We start from the raw sequence: 22,540 nt of genomic DNA, 5'->3' as shown, positions 1-22,540 counted from the left end.
AACAGCAAAAATTTCCGAGAGATCTCCATCTCAACGCCAGCACCCAGCTTCACTCAACGACCAGCAAGCTACAGTGCTGGACATCCTATGCCAAACAACTAGCAAGACAGGAACACAACCCCACCCATTAGCAGAGAGGCGGCCCAAAATCATAATAAGTCTACAGACACCCCAAAACACACCACCAGACGTGGACCTGCCCATCAGAAAGACAAGATCTAGCCTCATCCACCAGAACACAGGCACTAGTACCCTCCACCAGGAAGCCTACACAACCCACTGAACCAACCTTAGCCACTGGGGACAGACACAAAAAACAACAGGAACTACGAACCTTCAGCCTGCAAAAAAGGAGACCCCAAACACAGTAAGATAAGCAAAATGAAAAGACAGAAAAACACACAGCAGATGAAGGAGCAAGATAAAAACCCATCAGACCTAACAAATGAAGAGGAAATAGGCAGTCTACCTGAAAAAGAATTCAAAATAATGATAGTAAGGTTGATCCGAAATCTTGGAGATAGAATGGACAATAGAATGGACAAAATGCAAGAATCAGTTAACAAGGACCTAGAAGAACTAAAGATGAAACAAGCAACGATGAACAACACAATAAATGAAATTAAAAGTACTCTAGATGGGATCAATAGCAGAATAACTGAGGCAGAAGAACGGATAAGTGACCTGGAAGATAAAATAGTGGAAATAACTACTGCAGAGCAGAATAAAGAAAAAAGAATGAAAAGAACTGAGGACAGTCTCAGAGACCTCTGGGACAACATTAAACGTACCAACATTCGAATTATAGGGGTTCCAGAAGAAGAAGAGAAAAAGAAAGGGACTGAGAAAATATTTGAAGAGATTATAGTTGAAAACTTCCCTAATATGGGAAAGGAAATAGTTAATCAAGTCCAGGAAGCACAGAGAGTCCCATACAGGATAAATCCAAGGAGAAATACGCCAAGACACATATTAATCAAACTGTCAAAAATTAAATACAAAGAAAACATATTAAAAGCAGCAAGGGAAAAACAACAAATAACACACAAGGGAATCCCCATAAGGTTAACAGCTGATCTTTCAGCAGAAACTCTGCAAGCCAGAAGGGAGTGGCAGGACATACTGAAAGTGTTGAAGGAGAAAAACCTGCAACCAAGATTACTCTACCCAGCAAGGATCTCATTCAGATTTGATGGAGAAATTAAAACCTTTAGAGACAAGCAAAAGCTGAGAGAGTTCAGCACCACCAAACCAGCTCTACAACAACTGCTAAAGGAACTTCTCTAGGCAAGAAACACAAAAGAAGGAAAAGACCTACAATAACAAACCCAAAACAATTAAGAAAATGGGAATGGGAACACACATATCGATAATTACCTTAAATGTAAATGGACTAAATGCTCCCACCAAAAGACACAGATTGGCTGAATGGATACAAAAACAAGACCCATATATTTGCTGTCTACAAGAGACCCGTATGCTAACACATATATATGGAATTTAAGAAAAAAAAAAATGTCATGAAAAACCTAGGGGTGAAACAGGAATAAAGACACAGACTTACTAGAGAATGGACTTGAGGCTATGGGGAGGGGGAAGGGTAAACGGTGACAAAGCAATAAAGAGGCATGGACATGTATACACTACCAAACGTAAGGTAGATAGCTAGTGGGAAGCAGCCGCATAGCACAGGGAGATCAGCTCGGTGCTGTGTGACCGCCTGGAGGGGTGGGATAGGGAGGGTGGGAGGGAGGGTGACGCAAGCGGGAAGAGATATGGGAACATATGTATATATATAACTGATTCATTTTGTTGTGAAGCTGAAACTAACATACCATTGTAAAGCAATTATGCTCCAATAAAGATGTTTAAAAAAAAAAAAAAAAGAAACACATACTATGCAATGAATAGCACGGTGACTATAGTTAATGATACTATATTGCGTATTTGAAAGTTGCTAAGAGAGTAGATCTTAAAAGTTCTCATCACAAGAAAAAAAATTTGTAACTGTGTGTGGTAATCGGTGTTGACGGGACTTACTGTGATCATTTCACAATATATACAAATATCGAATCATTATGTTGTATATCTGAAACTAGTGTAATGTTATATGCCAATCATATCTCAATAAAAGAGAAACCCGGGCTTCCCTGGTGGCGCAGTGGTTGAGAGTCCGCCTGCCGATGCAGGGGATGCGGGTTCGTGCCCCGATCTGGGAAGATCCCACATGCCGCGGAGCGGCTGGGCTCATGAGCCGTGGCCACTGAGCCTGCACGTCCGGAGCCTGTGCTCCGCAACGGGAGAGGCCACAGCAGTGAGAGGCCCGCGTACCGCAAAAAAAAAAAAAAAAAAAAAGAGAAACCCACACCATCTGGATTCAAGTTTAAAAGATGAAATTATTAATGCTAGGAATTTCAAAATTCTCTACAAAGTAAGATGCCTCATTGGAGACAATTAGTGGGATGTCTAGCTGAAGATTCACTTGTTTTATTTTTGCCAGTTTTATTAAAAGTTATCAGAAAACTCCTTTGTCCAGCCTCATGAAGGAAGTGTATAAGAAAAGAAAGGGCTAATAAGGACCTACTGTATAGCATGGGAAACTCTACTCAATACTCTGTAATGGCCTATATGGGAAAAGAATCTAAAAAAGAGTGGATATATGTATATGTATAACAGATTCACTTTGCTGTACACCTGAAACTAACACAACACTGTAAATAAACTATACTCCAATAAATATTAAAAGAAAAAAAAGAAAGAAAGGGAAGTACATCTTGCCCCTACTCTGTCCCATCCTGCTCCAGGGTAAACAGTCTGGGGTCTTACCAAGCTTCCTTCAAGGGCGACTCAGCTAAAGACACTGGACCAAAAAGAACACTGGCTCCACTGAGCTGCATTCTCTATTCCTGGTCTTCCTTTCTCTATAATTTACTTTTAGTTAGCCCTTCAAAGCATACATCGGTGTTCCTGAAACAAATGTGCTAAGAGTACTCTGCATATACTCACTCACTTAAAGGTCTCACATGTCGGCAGGCATGTTTATCCCATGAAGGTACACCACACACACCACCACAGTCCTCAGGATACCTGAGAAACTGTAGACTTCCAACTGTGTAAATCAAAGATTTATAACAGATTTCAAGAAAGGAATTTTACTCATCATCTTAGAGCCAAAGTATAGTACCTGAATAGGGTCTCAGGGTTAGAAAGAAATTTAAACATAATTTAGTTCAACCTCCGTCCCAAGCAGGAGTTCCCTCTAACGCATCTCCAACAGATGATCATAAAGGCACTGCTTAAACACTTGCAGTTACGGGCACACACAATTCTGCAAGGCAGACGGTTTCATTTTGACAGCACTAATTAATCAAACAGTAACCTTCTACTGGACAAGCATTCACATCCACGTAATTTCTACTTCATCACTGATACAAAAAAGGGAACCGTCCAAGGGCAGGTCCTGCCTCATGGCACATGAAAGCTCCCCGCAGCTAACAGTAAATTATTGACAACCATTTTGGGCTAGGTTTTCCTAAGCACCTAAAACGCATCTAGTAAACAGCATCTAACTAACTTTTCTCTATATTACTCTTAAAGAATTCATGAGAGACTTTGTCAAAAGTCTTACTGAAATCCATATACACTATTTTATCAGCATTCTCCCAATATCTTTTTCTAACATTGTTTTTTTTTTAAATGGCCATTACTAGTAAAATAAGAGTGATGCAATTTGCAGGGGGAAAAAACCCAGTAGATTATTTTGCGTATGGCCCCTAGAACAGAAAAAAATACAGAAGACCAAACAGGGAGAACGTTTTCATCTCTTCAGCTCGAAAATAAAGATCTGTATGCAGTCCAAATTTTTCATCTGGAGTCATTTCAGGTTTGCTGACAGACTTAAAAGTCTACCATAATTGGATCACAGCCATTGAATTAATTTTTTTTAAGAGTACAGAAAAGAGAGTGCTTGAAATGACATTCAGCATTTCTCTCCTTAATACTCTACGATGTCAAGGAAAACCAAGTCTATTTACTGCCCAAACTACCAACACACATTTAAATAGACATTTATATTTAGGCACTGCTGAAAAGGAGCTGTATTTCTCTTTTTCATTATTGACATGCTTTAAAAGAAACATGAAAACATAAATTGTACAAAATTAGGCTCAATTCATCTTCACCAGATGTTTCCCTCGGCAGGAGAAATGCTGCTAAAATGGAATTCTAATCAATCAAGCCACAGCCTACATTTTTCCTTCCAGGATTCTCTTAAAGCAGAGTAAAGAAGGGGTGCTCTTTTCTCTCTCTTTTTTTTTTTTTTTTTTGCGGTACGTGGGCCTCTCACTATTGTGGCCTCTCCCGTTGCGCAGCACAGGCTCTGGACGCGCAGGCTCAGCGGCTCTGCAGCATGTGGGATCCTCCCGTACCGGGACACGAACCCGTGTCTCCTGCATCGGCAGGCGGACTCTCAACCACTGCGCCACCAGGGAAGCCCATCTCTTAATACTTATGACTGGAAATTCCTGAAGGACAAAGATGGAGTACCTCAACATATCTATCATTCCTTCTGGCAATGTTTAAACTTTAGGTGAGATAAAACGTTCCTCATTCTTCTAAAAGGGATTTCAGCTTTTAGAAAGTCATGTTTTCAATAAGGTGGAAGCCCTGTGTTGGGTGGTGAGGAGAAGCACTTGGCCAGGTGTCGAGCTTGGGCCCCAGTTCTGGGTCTGCCACTAGACAACCTAAGAATATGGCAAGATGCTCACTCTCCACGTCTTAGTTTCTTCTCTGTAAAATGACAGAATTAGGTTAGTGGACTGTTAAGCTTCTTTCAAACCAGTGTTTGTCTAAGTGTTAGCTCAAAGCCACTTGCATCAGAGCCACCCACGGGCCAAATATCTGCCTTTTAATACACTCCTGACATGGCGCTTACACACAGTCACGTTTGAAAACCACTGCCTCGAGTTCTAATGGTCTATAATTCTGTGTATGCACTGAGCAACCAGGTGGTTCTTAGCACTACATGAGATGTTATGGGAATACAGGGTAATACAAGGCCCTTGTCATTAAGGAAGTTGCTAGATAAGATTAACATATTTGAAAAAATACCAAACAATATAAAATAATTTGTAATGAACATTAAGTCAATTGCTGACAATCTTAAGTACTGAAGGAGTAGGGAAGAGGTATCATCAACGAGGGCTGAGATGACAGAGCCTGAGGGGAGGGGAGAACAGACTGAGTAGGATCCGGTAGACAGAAAGGATCTGCCCAGATAGGGTGTCAGAGGGAACCACAAGCCCTGTCATGGGGATGAGCAAGGCCCACAGAGGACTGGGTGGGGACAGAGCTATGGCCAGTGCAATAGGTGCTGGCTGTGAAGTAGTGGGGAGCGCCTCTGGATAGGTAAGAAATGGGGCCACCACAGAATACCTCCAATGCAACCAGTGTGAAGACAAATCCACCTTCCTCCCCCGTGAACTTTTCCTCTTCTTCCTAAGCCAGAAACCTGGGGGCTGTCCTTGGTTCTCCCTGTCTTTCTCCCTCACCCCATGTCCACTTCCCACGGCCAAGTCCTGTCAACTTCACCTTCTAAGTACTGCCTCTGTTCCATTCTTGCTTCGACCCTTCACTGCCTCCCCATGGTGACCCCTTCAAGTCCACCCTTCACAGAGTTGCCCCTGTAATCAACATCAGACACAACTGAGACCATTTCCCTCTTCTCCCTAAAACCTCTCAGGCCCACAGCTCTTCTTCTCTTTCCAAAGGTTCCACAGAGGCCCAAGAACTCCAGCAAGCACAACCTCACAACCACTGACCTCCAGGATCAAGTCCACACTCCTAACCATGGGTTGTGGTCTCCCACGAGCCATCCCTGTATACCAAACCCCTGTAGCTTCCTTCCCACACCATAAAGGTTTTCATTGACAATGCCTTGTCTCATGCTGTTCCCTCACCTGTCTGCTCTACACCACTGCCTCACACACACACACACACACACACACACACACACACACACACACACACACACACAGAGCCCGACCTACTCCTATCCATCTTTAAAGGTAAAACCAGGGCTTCCCTGGTAGTGCAGTGGTTGAGAGTCCGCCTGCCGATGCAGGGGACGCAGGTTCATGCCCCAGTCCGCGAAGATCCCACATGGCCGCTGAGGCTGTGCGTCCGGAGCCTGTGCTCCGCAACGGGAGAGGCCACAACAGTGAGAGGCCCGCGTACCGCAAAAAAAAAAAAAAAAAGGTAAAACCAGATATTAATTCCCTCAAGAAAGGCTTCTGACAGAGAGAGATGTTCTTTTAATATTTGGAGAAGTTAATACAGGGCCTAGAAAACTAGGCTGAAACATTTTATTTACTGCAGTTGATAACAAGGAAGCACAGAAGGTTTTATGAAGAATAATAAAATGACCAAAGCAGTAAGTGTGGACAAATGCTCTGGCAGCAAAGTGAGGATTGTATTAGAGCAGGCGGACCCTAGAAGGAGGGCCATCATCTCTGAGTGTGGTTTAATTCAGCAAACATTTACTGAGAAAGAGAAGGCAGAAAACTAGTTGCAGACTCTCCATAGATATTTGCTTAATGAATTAATACATTTATTGTGCAGCACCAGTAAAAGGCAAAGTGCTATGTGTTAATAGCAAAGCACAGTCCCTGTCCTTAAGGAACTTACAGAGGAAATAAGATACAACCTCAACTCAAGGTAGAATATAATGAAGGCTCACAGAAGAGGTACAAGGAAAATGTGGTGAGGCAAAGGAGACGCTTTTAGCCGAGACTATCAGAACGTTTCACAAAGAAGATGGCATCTGAACTGGACATTTCACAAGGAAGCAGGCCTGAAACACGTGAAGGGAGAAGAGAAAGACTGAACAGAGAGAGCAAAGGTGTAGAGGAGGCCTTTCTGGGAACAGGGAAGACAGTGTGACTTGACTAGACGAGGTCAAGGGTACAAAAGGGAGGAATAGGAACTATGGCTGAAAAGATGGGTTAATGCCGGACAGTCGAGAGCACTGGAGGATAAGCTGAGAAAGCCATGCTTTGTGTTGTAGGCAGTGAGTAGTCACTGTAGTCTCATGAGTGAGGGAGAAGGGATGAGATCTCACAGTCCCGCCTGGGGCATGTGAACCAGGCAATTCTGTAGGATGTAAAGGATCTCACACGTGGAAAATGCCAAGCTTGGACCTCACATCCACAACAATGTTCAATAAAAGGCCCTTCCCTCTAAGAGAGAGAATGAGCAATGAAGCAGCAGTCCAGGACGTGTGAGAGGAGTTGAAATCAGAACACAGAGGTCAGGGGCAGATAGAGCGTTCCACCTCTGAGACAGACAGGAAGGAAGAAAGACCAGATGACAATGCAAAGAAAACATGAAATACAAAATACGAATGTTCAGGGAAGTTATACCAGGTGGTCAGTATTCTCAGTGAATCGGGCAGCTGTCTGCTAAAAGTGAGGGATTCTGAGAAAGAGCTGGAGGTACCAGGATACAAGCAAAGGAACTGGAACCTCTTCACTTGACAAGTCCTAAATCAGGGCCTGAGTCTCTGTTTTCTAACCTGTTGACTGGGCTCCACCACCCAGAAATGACCTCAGGCATGGAACCCAACATGAAAGTTGACACCAAAAAAAAAAAAAAAAAGGAGAGAGAAACCACAGAGAAAGAAGGAACTAAGGCCCAAGGACAACCTTGGACAAGACCAACTGTTGGTCAGTGGGCAGGATGAAGGAAGAACTAGCAAGAGAAGCAGTGGTCAAAAGCGGGAGGAGGGCTTCCCTGGTGGCGCAGTAGTTGAGAGTCCGCCTGCCGATGCAGGGGACACGGGTTCGTGCCCCGGTCCAGGAAGATCCCACATGCCGTGTAGCGGCTAGGCCAGTGAGCCATGGCCGCTGAGCCTGCGCGTCCGGAGCCTGTGCTCCGCAACGGGAGAGGCCACAACAGTGAGAGGCCCGCGTACCGCAAAAAAAAAAAAAAAAAAGCGGGAGGAGACTGCAGAAAACTCATGTTATAGAGCCGAATGGAAGAGAGCGTGTTGACAAATCCGTTATCTCTTCTATACTCACTGCCAATTTTAATGATTTGGAGAATGTAATCTTGAGATACAGCAACATGCCAGAAAAATGACCAAACCCTTCAAGTCTTCCATTTTGAAATTTATGATTCATATGTAATAACATGAGTTGCAAATGTGGGCAAAACAAATAAACCAAAATGCTGATTAGAATAATCTCCTTTTTATCCTCAATAATCCCTTCTCAGAAATAATTATTTCTCCCCACATGTCTCCCTTTGCAGCTAAGAATCAGATTCAGAACAAATACCTGGTGATTTGGGGGGTGAGGGAGGAGGTGTTCTGGTGGTGTTTTGGTTTTTATATTGCACGTTATGATTTTTAAGCAACACAGTTGGAACGAAAGCTGTAACGAATATCCATTTCTTCCTTCCTCTTGTGACACAGTTAGATGCTTAACAAATTATATATAGACTCTTGGTCATTTGAAAAACTACATCTGAGGACTGGGAAAATACATTTCCCAGGATCGCTGCTCTCGCACTGCTTGCTCCCACGGTACCAGGGTCCCCCGAGCCAAGGGGGGTGGCACTGCCCACTCACCTGCATGAGTTCATGGCTTTCCAGGAGATCATTCTCCAGCATCTCCTGGGTAAGGCGCCCCATGGTGCTATAGAATTCATCTGCTGTTTCACAACATTCTATCTGCCTAGATAAAGGACAGAAAAAGGAACTGTTTAGGATACCCACGCTATCAGGTACATGCTGCAGGCGCAACAAGACATGTTTTCTCTTGCCATCAAATTGACCAAGTTAGCAACCAACAAAAGTCAAAATCCTATGATACACTCACAGGACAGCCTGGTTTAGGCAGAGAAAAGATTTTAAAAATTCGAAGGACAATGTAAAGGTACTTATTCTAGGATGAGTTCCCACCTTTGCTATGCTGCTCCGCTGACTCACAGCCCCATCTGTGGCATCTTTATTGTTTCCATGTGACACATTCTACACATCAGAATACCCATCACGGATCAGCAATTATAACCAGGAAATTGGGTGCCCAAGTACAATTATTCCCTAGAGGGAATCTGTTTCTCTGGATCTGCAAACTGCAGTGGCATTGACAGACTGAAATCAAACCACAGTAGAAGTGAAAGATGAAATATACAAAAACTTTATCTGCATATTTCATCAGTCCACAGGATATTTTCACAGGTAGTCTTTTCAGCCCTTCTCAGGACACTGCTGCTAGTTGGAAATTACACCCTGTTTCTTGTGTTTGGTTCGACATGTAAATAAAGAATATGTCACCTCCCATCCTGTGAGACAGGTGAGACTTTAATCCTTCTTCTAGAGGGGGAAGGAATAACCCAAAGCAAAGAGACCTGTGTATTTGTTTTATCTATTATGACATTCTTTGTATAGCAAGATAACTCTATTTGCCCACCAATCATAAGACATGCTCTTTGGCATACACTAAGGTTAGGGGATTTCCATAGAGCCATCCAAAACCAATATGATGATGGGAAAATTCCATGCTCTGGAGTGCTGTTCAAATCCCACTGCCACAATCATGTAAATAAATAAATGAAATAAACGGCTGATGTGTTAATGAAAAATACCGAGCATGTGGGCATAAATAAAGTGGTTAAGTTTATCCTGTGAGTGGCAGGAAGAGCGAGGAAGAGAAGTAATGCCTAAGATGAGTTTTGAAAAATATTCTGCAGGTTGACAAGGTGGAAAAAGCATCCCAAAGATGTGGATACAGGAGACAGAAGGCACTACCGGGGGAAATGCATGTAGGTCCCCACCACCAGCATGGGAGCGGCTGCACAGCTGGGGGCGACAGGGAGAGCTGAGGGCAGAGAGGTGCAGAGAGCAGATCGCAATGGCCTCCCTTGCCTGCTGAGCCCCCTCGGGACAAGAGTCACTGAAAGGCCTTTAATATGGAGTGTGGGAACAGACATGCCCTTGGCAAGGTTGCCCGGGAGGTGGCATGGCGATTTCGGGGTACGATGGGGAGGCCAGGGAGGACAGTGCCAGGCATGAGGCAACGAGGGAGGGAATCAAGGCAGTCAGATCAGAAAAGAAAGGACATGTGAAAGAGATGCCAGTGGGGCTAAGTAGATGGTCTACAGCTTACACGTTCCAAAAGTACCGCTGGTATGAGCAAAGGAGGAAATTTCACGTTGCAGAAGCAGGGTGATGGGAAGGGTCCCATGGATAACCATACACAAGGCACATATGTTACTCAGGAACACATAAGCTGGAGATCACCTGCATACTGTTTACGATTTTTCCAATGGAAAGTTTGTGGACAAGATTACAGGCCCTGGAGTCTGACTGATTACAGTCAGAAAGATCCAGGATTAAGTCCCAGCTCCACTACTCGTTAGCTGTGGGACAATGAGCTAGTTAATTAGCCTTCCTGGGGTAGTTTTCTCACTTGAAAAGACAGGGAGAATAATCCTACCTACTTCACAGGGTTGTGGGGAGAATCGAATGAGATGATGTGTGTAAACTTCCTAACACAATGACGGCACGGCAGGTACTTGATGTTGTATACATGTTGGTTGCCTTGCCTTTCGTTTAACAAGCTGCACGCTCAAAACGTGTATAATTATAATAAGCAAAGACTATGAAACATTTAAAATTCTACGAGTCTGATTCATAGATCCCTGAACTTCATAAACAGGAGCTATTTATAAGCAATAGATTCACATTATTAAAAGCACAGATTATAGAGCCAAGGTACCTAGGTTCAAAATCAGGCCTTTCCACTTACTAACTCGGTGCTTTGGGGCAATTTACTTAACTTCTCTGTGCCTCAGTGCCCACATCTATAAAATGGGGATGATAACAGTACCTACCTCATAGGATGATGGTGAGGACTAAATGAGTTAATTTTACATCTAGAGTGCTTAGAACCATGCCTGTCCTTTGCAAGCACTCCATGAATATTGGATTTTAAGTGTAGCTACTATTATTTCAACAGTGTGCCATCCCTGGGATGACCACATGAATAAATTCTGATCCTACAGATAATGGATAGATGGGAATAAAATGAGAACCACCTCTTTTCCTCCTGCCCCATAATTAAGCACTAACAAAAAGGGGACCGCAACTGACTCAGCATACAGTAAAGTGCTTTAGCATTTTAACCCCATAAGTTAATTACTCAGTAACTATCACACCAGTTAGAGTGTGACAGTGTTTGATAGAGAAATTATCAAAGCTCAAAGAGTTTACGAGGTGTAGAGTGGGTTGGAAATATGTGACTGCAGAAAGAGGTAGACATCGGAAGAAAGTAATCAGATAATAGCACAACAAACCCCGCACAGATGAATTTATTTGCCTAGCTGAAAAGCTATGTACAATAAAACAAAGGCAAAGGAGATAGCTATATGATATTTAAAAATACTTCCACACAACAATGACTTTTTTTTAATCCCTGAATTGAGAGTCAGTGGATCTTTCTTACAAAAAGTAAAAAATACTGCAAGTCTCCAAGGAAACAACTGGTCATAGATAAAAAGGCTACTGAAAAAGTTTTTGATCCGTGTCGTCTAGGGGTACCCAATCAAGTCATTTACAGCTCTAGGAAAGAAAAATTAAAAACTTCTCTGCATCTCCAAGTGGCACATATATACAGTGGAATATTACTCAGCCATAAAAAGAAATGAAATTGAGTTATTTGTAGTGAGGTAGATGGACCTAGAGTCTGTCATACAGAGTGAAGTCAGAAAGAGAAAAACAAATACCGTATGCTAACGCATATATATGGAAACTTAAAAAAAAAATGGTACTGATGAACCTAGTGGCAGGGCAGGAATGAAGACGTAGACATAGAGAATGGACTTGAGGACATGGTGGGGGGAGGGGGAAGCTGGGGCAAAGTGAGAGTAGCATTGACATATATACACTACCAAATGTAAAACAGACAGCTAGTGGGAAGCAGCAGCATAGCACAGGGAGATCAGCTCAGTGCTTTATGACCACAAAGAGGGTGGGAGGGAGGTTCAAGAGGGAGGGGATATGGGGATATATGTATGCATATGGCTGATTCACTTTGTTGCGCAACAGAAACTAACACAGCATTGTGAAGCAATTATACTCCAATATAATTTTTTTTAAAAAATCCTCTGCATCTTCAGTTAAACTGCAACGACGTCATCCTGATGTCTCTTCCAGTACCCCAAAGGCAGAATTTTAATGTAATAGTCATAATATATTAGAGATAGGTGAAAATACCCTAGTTTTTTCAGCTCTGCTACTAGACAAGGATGTAAGTAAAAGCTGTTTAGTAGTAATAGATTGCAACATAGAATTAACTTTTTTTTTTTTTTTTTTTTTTTTACAGTACGCGGGCCTCCCACTGCCATGGCCTCTCCCGCCGCGGAGCACAGGCTCCGGACGCGCAGGTCCAGCGGCCATGGCTCACGGGCCCAGCCGCTCCGCGGCACGTGGGATCCTCCCAGACCGGGGCACAAACCCGTGTCCCCTGCATCGGCAGGCGGACTCTCAACTACTGCACCACCAGGGAAGCCCCTAGAATTAACTCTTGATGAAATGAAATAAGTTTTACTGTTGACTAGGTACCAAGCACCATGCTAGATACCCTTACACATATTATCTCATTTGATTTTATCACAGCTCACAAAATAAATTATAAAAATTCAAACATAAGCCAAATTGCAGTCTTAACCAACAAACCCACCCAGTCCTCTCCAGATCTGCCTGTTTCTCTTCCACCTACATTCCTTTCCCTCTCCCCAACCAGTGTCAGGAAAGATGCTGACAGCTCGGACCAGGCAGGACACCAGCACTGAGGAGGAGGAGACCTACAGGCTGGAAACAGCTTGCCTCCTTCAGTAAAATGGATTTTCTCTGCCCCCAACATTCACAGAAGAGCCAGCTGAGAGTTCAGAAGGCAGAAGCAATTGCACCGAGTTCACAACTTTCTCTCCTCCTCAAACCTAAATAGCAATCCTTTACTTGTTAGAGCACAAAAATGGTGTAAGGCCCTCAACACCACAGAAAAGAACAGCAGTGGGAAATCACTTACTCTCCCAGTTTTGCCCAGATAGCCAGCGACACCCTTAGGATGATTTCCGAACCTTCAAAGAAGACTGAATCCCAAATCTTTAAAACCGTATGGTTAGGGAGGCACGTAGCGAAGAGAGTCAGAAACCACTGCATCGTGAAGACATTCGTAAGTGGGGGCTCATATCCACCTGAAATAAAACAAACACTCTACATCTCTCCAGAATCGACAACTTGTAAGACATAAAAATACCCTCTTTCAGTCTCCCATGTCCACCCAAATATGTTATTTCCTGACTGATTTCTTTATATCTCTAAATTCTGCTTCCTTCCTCCTTTTGTCCTTCCTTTTTTTTTTTTTTTGAAGAACATTGGTGTGTTTAATTAAAATCTCAATAATTTGAACTTCACAGATTCTTTGTGATATTTGAGAAATCTTAACCTAAAATTTAATTTGGCTCTACCTATTGTGGGGTGCTGAAAATTAAGGAGGATGTTTTCCTTACCGAAAACAGGATAAAAAGGATTTTAACCTCTCAAAGGTAAAAGTTGATTTTCAAAACCTCCTAAAGCCTACCTTTATTCAAATGCTGCCGATAAAAATAAAATTGCTCATTAGCAGTTACCTGTCTACTTCTTAATTTATACATAGTTCTCAGACCACAATGGAATTAAACCAGAAATCAGTAACAGAAATAAAGCTGGAAAATCCCAAAATACTCGGAGATCAAGCAAAGTGAAATTTTACAATATTTTTAACTAAACTATACCCAGTTTTAAAGACCTGGGATCCAGCTCACTTTGAAGTTTCTGGATTCACTAAAAAAAGAGTCCCCTCCCATTTCCTGTGATCACATAAGCGTGTATTTTAATGAAATATAAAAATTTAGATATTTGGACTAATCCTCCCTCCAAATTACAGTCAGAAGGTGCAGTTACCCAAGTACAAGCAAAACAAGATCTGTTCTCCTGCACTCATTTTCTTGCTTCTTACCTATGAACAAAGGAATATCTTTGTTCAGAGACTAGAATCTGAGGTCACCACTTAAGCAAGTACAGGGCATTTAGGGGAAACATGGAGCCCAGTAAAAGTGTGTCTGACTCCGGGACAGAAAAGTTTGGTCTCTCTGGAAGCTTTATGAAATCCCCATCGGTTCACAAGTATACTGCACAGCCAAATTAAGTAAGATTGCTCAAATGAGTTAGAAGAAAATGCTTAGAGACGCTCAGGTGTCACTAAAATTTCCAGTGTATTTTAATCATAGATAGGGTCCTCAAAATCCTTTCGTATTTTCCCAGATTTAGATGCATGGATCAGGAACTGGCAACCATTTAAAGGAAACATAGCAAACTTCTGACTATTCTATTTCTGGTATCCTGAGCACAGCCGGGGAAGTGCAAGCAGTGGGTATAATGACAGCTACGAGCTCAGGTACTTGGGAAGCTGGACGAAGCCGGCTAGATGGAGGAGACGCAGAGCTGCTTGCAGAGCTGTCTCCATCACCGCCCCACTCAGCCCAGTCCATTCCTGCAGGGCTCAGGTTCTAAACAGAGGTCCAGAAGAGCCCTTCTCCAGCAAGACCAGGCCCATTCATCTCAAGTAAATCTAAATACCCTTCGCATGAATGAATCAAAGGAACTCAGTCCAAAGGACTGCTTTTATCTCCTACAACTCTATGAAAATACATATTCCACTCTCCGTAACATCAATGGTTGAGGCAAAACCACAGTCTGTGCTAAGTTGTACCTGTAGCTCAGTTTTAAAGAACTCCTGTAGTTTTGGTGCCAACTTAAAGCAGTTTAACTAGATGGCAAGACACGGATACCCTTCTTTACCTAGAGTACAATATATACTTGGTGATCTGGCACTGGTGAAGTATTAGGTTCTTGTCTGAGTTCCTAACCATAACCAGTTAGAGGTTCAACATTTGCCCCTCTGTTTTTTGTTCTTGGTTTTGTTTTTAGTTTTGTTTTTGTTCTCTAGAAATCTATTTCATTGCACTAAACTCTCACCAATAGAAATATCTGAAAACACATATTTCCATTCAAGGTTTAGGCTCTTATGTACAGTGGAACCAGAGAAGTAAAGTATTTTCAAAGGTAAAATAGCATTGAATCATCACTACCTCCACTTTCCTTGTTCGCAGTTTTTTGAAGAGTATCCAGGTGCTGAGATAATTCCGGGAGCTTCAGTCTCAAGAGGTCTCGGAAGACGGCCATATCCACAGACAGTGCCCGGAGATTGTTGACAAAATAGCTTTCAGGAAGTACCTTGTCGATAAGGTAAATCATAATCTGAAGAAAAAGATAAAGAATAAGATCACTTCATATAGGCCGTAGGGCAACAAAGCCCGCGCACCACAAAAACTGAGCCTGCGCTCTAGAGCCTGTGAGCCACAACTACTGAAGCCCACGTGCCACAACTACTGAAGCCTGTGCGCCTAGAGCCTATGCTCCGCAACAAGAGAAGCCATCGCAATGAGAAGCCCATGCACCACAACGAAGAGTAGCCCCTGCTAGCTGCAACTAGAGAAAGCCTGCATGCAGCAATGAAGACCCAATGCAGCCCCCAAAAAAACAAATAAACAAAATAAATCTATTAAAAAAAGAAGATTGCTTCATAAAAACCAGTATATTCACATATCTTAAATAGAACTTATTCAAATAGATAAAATGCAGTTAGCCAAAGCACACTATCCTTTACATATGTCAGAACTAAATGTTCTGGATTTTCAAGGCTCCTCTCCCCCTGGGTAAGGAGCGGGCGGCATAACTGTCTAAGTACCTCAGACCCCACATCTGCCAATGTCTAAAACTTCTAGCTGGGCCGCTAGACCTGAGTTCATCCTATAAGTAGCTGTGATGATAAACACACCCCTCAGCCTCCTTCTGAGAAGCCACGGAGCACGTGCTTTCTCAGCAGCCGGCAGGAATCTCAATGTCGGCTCCCTGATATCAGCACAGTTTTACAACCTTAACCTGAAAACCAAGAGCTGGCCTGTCATGGAACATCCCAACTGCAGCCGGTCTCAAGATTCATTGACCATCAACCTGGGTTATTTGGACAACTGATGTCGGCTTTTTGTCCACTTCCTCTCCTGGGGGAGTGCAACAAGGTTTTGTTTGAGCAAATGGTACTTTTAAATTGGGATTTCTTTCATGAGATTGGCTCATGCTCTTCAAATTACTATTTTCATTCTGACTTTTCTATCTGATTTTTCTATCTTTTCTAAGATGTCAAGGACCACCAGAATGACCCAGCAAAACACACGTGAGTTCTATATGTCAGCTTGCATGCTCTGTTTACGCCCTCCTCCTTAGAAGACCTGCTCTTTCCCTAGAGCACAGAAAAAGCAAAATTAAGAGCAAAATCATAGGACTTCCCTGGTGGTGCAGTGGTTAAGAATCCACCTGCCAATGCAGGGGACACGGGTTCAAGCCCTGGTCTGGGAAGATCCCATATGACACGGAGCAACTAAGCCCATGTGCCACAACTACTGAGCCTGTGCTCTAGAGCTCTCGAGCCACAACTACTGAGCCCGCATGCCACAACTGCTGAAGCCCGCCACCTAGAGCCCGTGCTCCGCCACAAGAGAAGCCACCGCAATGAGAAGCCTGCACACCACAACAAGGAGTAGCCCCCGCTCGCCGCAACTAGAGAAAGCCCGCGCGCAGCAATGAAGACCCAATGCAGCCAAAAATAAATAAATTCATTTAAAAAATAAAAGAACAAAATCATAGTGGGTTCTATACGTTGGTAGAGAGGTAGCTGTCTCATATTTTGATTTTCAGCATATCACAAAACACTATTTTCAAAAAAAAAAATTATCTCCCAGACCTGCCAAGGGCCCATTTCCCCCTCATCCTTGGCTTGTAACTTCTACTTTTACGGTCATAGTTGTTTTGTTTTGTTTTTTATAAATTTATTTATTTATTTTTGGCTGTGTTGGGTCTTCGTTGCTGCACATGGGCTTTCTCTAGTTGCAGCGAGCAAGGGCTACTGTTCATTGCGATTCGCAGGCTTCTCATTGCAGTGGCTTCTCTTGTTGAGGAACACGGGCTCTAGGTGCACGGGCTTCAGTAGTTGTGGTACACGGGCTCAGTAGTTGTGGCGCACGGCTTAGTTGCTCTGTGGCATGTGGGATCCTCCCAGACCAGGGCTCAAACCCGTGTCCCCTGCATTGGCAGGCGGATTCTTAACCACTGTGCCACCAGGGAAGCCCTAGGGTCATAGTTTTGACTAAGTCAGTAAGACTGGGGACATACTCTCAAGAAGGCCCCCCACGGCCTTTACTATAGGAGTGAACAGGCCCAGGGAACCGCCTTAGCCTTCTGACACAGGGTCAGAATTTACCAGGTAAATGCAACATCACCCTGAAAATAGGAGCTTAGCAGTAAAAGCAGTACGTTCAGCCTTTGTGGAGGGAGGAAGCCCTCACACAGGCCAGCAGAGGGGAGAGCAAATTGTCAGCAGAGCAGAGAGCACTGTCAGGGACCTCGCGCTCTACAGGTAAGGAGAAGATTTATGGGATCTGAAGGCAAAATTTAAAGGTAACAGTCTATTACTGCACTTTTCATCTAGAATAAGCTATATAATACCAAGAAAGATTTTTAAATGAATTTATAAGTTTTTATGAGGCATCACAATCCCTCAAAATTACATGAAAACAAGAAAAAGAATTCCAATTGTCACAGTAATTCTTGTGACACAATGAAATTCTCTGTCCAAACGCATCTCAAAATCTGACATAAGGGCTTCCCTGGTGGCGCAGTCGTTGAGAGTCCGCCTGCCGATGCAGGGGACACGGGTTCGTGCCCGGTCTGGGAAGATGCCACATGCCGCGGAGCGGCTGGGCCCGTGAGCCATGGCCGCTGAGCCTGTGCATTCGGAGCCTGTGCTCCGCAACGGGAGAGGCCACAACAGTGAGAGGCCCACGTACAAAAAAAAAAAATCTGACATAAGACAGAAGAGCCAGCTATGTACTATGTCAGCTATGTTACGTCACCTACTACTGTATTCCAAAGACCAAACATTAGATCTTTAAAAAAAAATAGGATACATAATGGCAATAGAACTGACAGTCTCTTCAACAAATGGTGCTGGTACAACCCTACACTCTCCACAAAAAGTAACTCAAAAGGGATCATAGACCTATGATCTAAAACACAATACCATAATACTCCTAGGAGATAACAGAGCCTAGATGACCTTTAGTATGACTTTTAAATGACTTTTTAGATACAATACCAAAGGCACAATCCATGAGAGAAATACTTGGTAGGCTAGACTTCATTAAAATTTAAACCTTCTGCTCTGTGAAAGACACTGCCAAGAGCATTAGAAGAAAAGCCACAGACTGGGAGAAAATATTTGAAAAGACAGATCTGAAAAAAGGACTGTCACCCAAAATGTACAACAATTCTTCAAACTCAACAATAAGAAAACAAACAACCTGATTAAAAAATGGACCAAAGACCTTAACAGACACCCAAAGAAGATATACAGGTGGTAAATAAGCTATGAAAAGATGTTTCACATCACAGTCATCAGAGAAATTCAAATAAAAACAACAGTGAGGTACCACTACACACTTATTACAATGGCCAAAATCTGGAATGCTGACAACAACAAATGTTGACAAGGATGTGGAGCAACAAGAACTCTCAGACTTTGCTAGTAGGAATGCAAACTGGTATAGTCACTTTGGAAGACAGTTTGATGAGTTTTTTTTTTTTATAAAACTAAACATACTCCTACCATACAATCCAGCAATTGCACTCCTTGGTGTTTACCCAAAGGAGTTGAAAATTTATGTCCACACAAAAACTTACATGTGGATTTTTATAGCAGCTTTATTCATAATTGCCAAAACTTGGAAGCAACCAAGATGTCCTCCAGTAGGTCCAGACAATGGAATATTATTCATTACTAAAAAGAATCCAGCTATCAAGCCATGAAGAGACATGGAGAGACCATAAATGTATATTGCTAAATGAAAGAAACCAATCTGAAGAGGCAACATACTGTATGATTCCAACGATATGATATTCTGGAAAAGGCAAAACTATGGAAGTAGTAAAAAGATTAGTGGAAGGGGGGCAGGGAGTGTCAATGTTGGTTCATCGATTTTAACAAATGTACCCCTCTAGTGAGTGATACTGATAATGAAGGAGGCTGTCATGGGCGGGGGGGGGCGCCAAGGGGTATATGGAAAATCTCTGTACTTTCCTCTCAATTTTGCTATGAATCTAAACTGCTCTTAAAAATGAAGTATTCAAAAAATAATGGGGAAGCTTCAAATTTTTAACAAATAGTTAAAAACAAAACAGTTACCAAGAAAAAACAGTAAACGCAAAAAAAGCAGGGAAAATGGTTTACCTACTCTGATAAACTATTCATTTCCCTAATAACTACAACTTGCAGAGGCGAAAAGAGCTGCTGGAAAAACAATGACACCCAATATTTTCCTTAGCATTGGAAGTGTCTTCATAAACCCAAACTTCCTCTGCATATTAAATGTCTAAACACAAGATTCCTAAATGATGATGATGTCATTTCATTCCACACAGTTCATTTTCTTAGAGGCAGAAATATAAATATTCAGTTTCTCAGCTTTGAATAATCCATCTTTTTATGTGAATTTTTAGTTTCTCAAATATCACTGAGATTTTGTGATTTGATTGGCATTTATATCCCCTTTCCCAAACCTGTTTATTTCAACATTTCAACTTGACAGCTCTCATTGCATAGTCATGCAAATTACACCAGAAAAAAAAAAGACGACTAAAGCTGATAGACTGAATAAACAAAATTGCTTCTTAATAAAAAATGTTTTAAACTCACGTATTTGATTTGTCACTGCCTCCTCCCCTTCACCCCTGCCTATTTGATGAACGAGTACCTTCAAAGCTGTTTCCTTAAACACATGAATGGAAAAATCGAGAGGGTGAATACAGATTTAGATCATGTCATGCTGGATTTATAGTTAATTACACCACGATGTGTATAAAACCAGGAGGAAAATGTGTTTATTTTTCCATATGACATTAAGTGAGTGATTAAGAATATCACTAAGTTATTTGCTGCAATCAAACACAGAATTGGGAGGAGGCGGGGGATCTTGAATACAAAGACTAAGTATTCATCCCATCCACCACACAACATTGCAATCAAAAACAGCTTCAGGATTCCAACATGAATAAGCAACCCCATACTACACCAAGCAAATAAGGCAGTGGCCAACCTCTACATCTGAAACGCTTCATTTCTCATAAAGACTATTTGTGGTGACTCACTGAGTCATATTCAGACCTATACGTTTAACTTGCTAGCGACCCATCTCAAAGTGTTTCCAGAATTTTTTTACTAAAAAAGGCCCGAGGGCTTCCCTGGTGGCACAGTGGTTGAGAGTCCGCCTGCCGATGCAGGGGACACAGGTTCGTGCCCCATTCCGGAAAGATCCCACATGCCGCGGAGAGGCTAGGCCCGTGAGACGTGGCCGCTGAGCCTGAGCGTCCAGAGCCTGTGCTCCGCAAGGGGAGAGGCCAAAGCAGTGAGAGGCCCACAAACCACAAGAAAAAAAAAGGCCCTAGACATCAAAGATTAAAAGATAAGAAACATAACTCACTTCCATAACCTTTCTCCACTCAAACACCTTCCATAACAGACATTCACTCTCAGCCTACTTCATTCATACCTTGCCCCAGATGTGAAAGCAACCTATTAACAAGATCCAACCAGAATTAAGCATAACAAATAAGGCAGTTTACAGCGTGACCTCTCAGGGTCTACACCTCCTGGCAGGTCACACCCTTGTATATGCCCTTCCCCTTGAATACAAGCTGGACTAGGGCTTCTAATAAATAAAACATACACTAACAGCCATAAAAGGGGAAATCGACAGTAAGACAATCATAGTAGGGAACTTTAACACCCTACTTTCACCAATGGACAGATCATCCAAAATGAAAATAAGTAAGGAAACACAAGCTTTAAATGATACATTAAACAAGATGGAGTTAATTGATATTTAGATGACATTCCATTCAAACACAACAGAATACACTTTCTTCTCAAGTGCTCATGGAATATTCTCCAGGATAGATCATATCTTGGGTCACAAATCAAGCCTTGGTAAATTTAAGAAAATCGAAATCGTATCAGGCATCTTTTCTGACCACAACGCTATGAGACTAGATATCAATTACAGGAAAAGATCTGTAAAAACTACAAACACATGGAGGCTAAACAATACACTACTTAATAACCAAGAGATCAATGAAGAAATCAAAGAAGAAATCAAAAAACACCTAGAAACAAATGACAATGACAACACGACAACTCAAAACCTATGGGATGCAGCAAAAGCAGTTCTAAGAGGGAAGTTTATAGCAAAACAATCCTACCTTAAGAAACAAGAAACATCTCAAATAAACAACCTAACCTCACACCTAAAGCAATCAGAGAAAGAAGAACAAAAAAACCCCAAAGTTAGCAAAAGGAAAGAAATCATAAAGATCAGATGAGAAATAAATGAAAAAGAAATGAAGGAAATGATAGCAAAGATCCATAAAACTAAAGGCTGGTTCTTTGAGAAGATAAACAAAATTGATAAACCATTAGGAAGACTCATCAAGAAAAAAAGGGAGGGCTTCCCTGGTGGCACAGTGGTTGAGAGTCTGCCTGCCGATGCAGGGGAAGTGGGTTCATGCCCCGGTCCGGGAGGATCCCACATGCCACAGAGCAGCTGGGCCGGTGAGCCATGGCCGCTGAGCCTGTGCATCCGGGGCCTGTGCTCCGCAACGGGAGAGGCCACAGCAGTGAGAGGCCCGCGTACGGCAAAAAAAAAAGAAAAAAAAAGAAAAAGAGGGAGAAGACTCAAATCAATAGAATTAGAAATGAAAAAGGGGAGGTAACAAATGACACTGCAGAAATACAAAGGATCATGAGATATTACTACAAGCAACTATATGCCAATAAAATGGACAACCTGGAAGAAATGGACAAATTCTTAGAAAAGCACAACCTTCCAAGACTGAATCAGGAAGAAACAGAAAATATAAACAGACCAATCACAAGCACTGAAATTGAAACTGTGATTAAAAATCTTCCAACAAACAAAAGCCCAGGACCAGATGGCTTCACAGGCGAATTCTATCCAACATTTAGAGAAGAGCTAACACCTATCCTTCTCAAGCTCTTCCAAAATATAGAAGAAGGAGGAACACTCCCAAACTCATTCTACGAGGCCACCTTCAACCTGATACCAAAACCAGACAAAGATGTCACAAAAAAAGAAAACTACAGACCAATATCACTGATGAACAGATGCAAAAATCCTCAACAAAATACTAGCAAACAGAATCCAACGGCACATTAAAAGGATCATACACCATGATCAAGTGGGGTTTATCCCAGGAATGCAAGAATTCTTCAATATACGCAAATCAATCAATGTGTTATACTATACTAAC

General features: G+C 42.4%; 1 protein-coding gene across 3 annotated transcripts in view; it reads right to left on the bottom strand.

The window, feature by feature from the left end:
- TBC1D30 (TBC1 domain family member 30) overlaps positions 1-22,540 on the bottom strand; it is a gene marked incomplete at its 5' end in the record, with an annotated part of 80,813 nt that overhangs the window by 13,317 nt on the left and 44,956 nt on the right. For all 3 annotated transcript variants that reach the window (XM_082667000.1, XM_082667001.1, XM_082667002.1), the window contains 3 exons: positions 8,627-8,732; positions 13,089-13,257; positions 15,193-15,361. In XM_082667000.1, the coding sequence (XP_082523126.1) occupies positions 8,627-8,732; positions 13,089-13,257; positions 15,193-15,361 (444 nt within the window). The remainder of the gene's footprint in view (positions 1-8,626; positions 8,733-13,088; positions 13,258-15,192; positions 15,362-22,540) is intronic.

The sequence above is a fragment of the Grampus griseus genome (assembly GCF_964374135.1).
Source record: "Grampus griseus genome assembly, chromosome: 11".
Classification (NCBI taxonomy): Eukaryota; Metazoa; Chordata; class Mammalia; order Artiodactyla; family Delphinidae; genus Grampus; species Grampus griseus.
The sequence above is the reverse complement of the archived record's forward strand: the minus strand, read 5'-3'. Positions and strand labels throughout refer to the sequence as shown.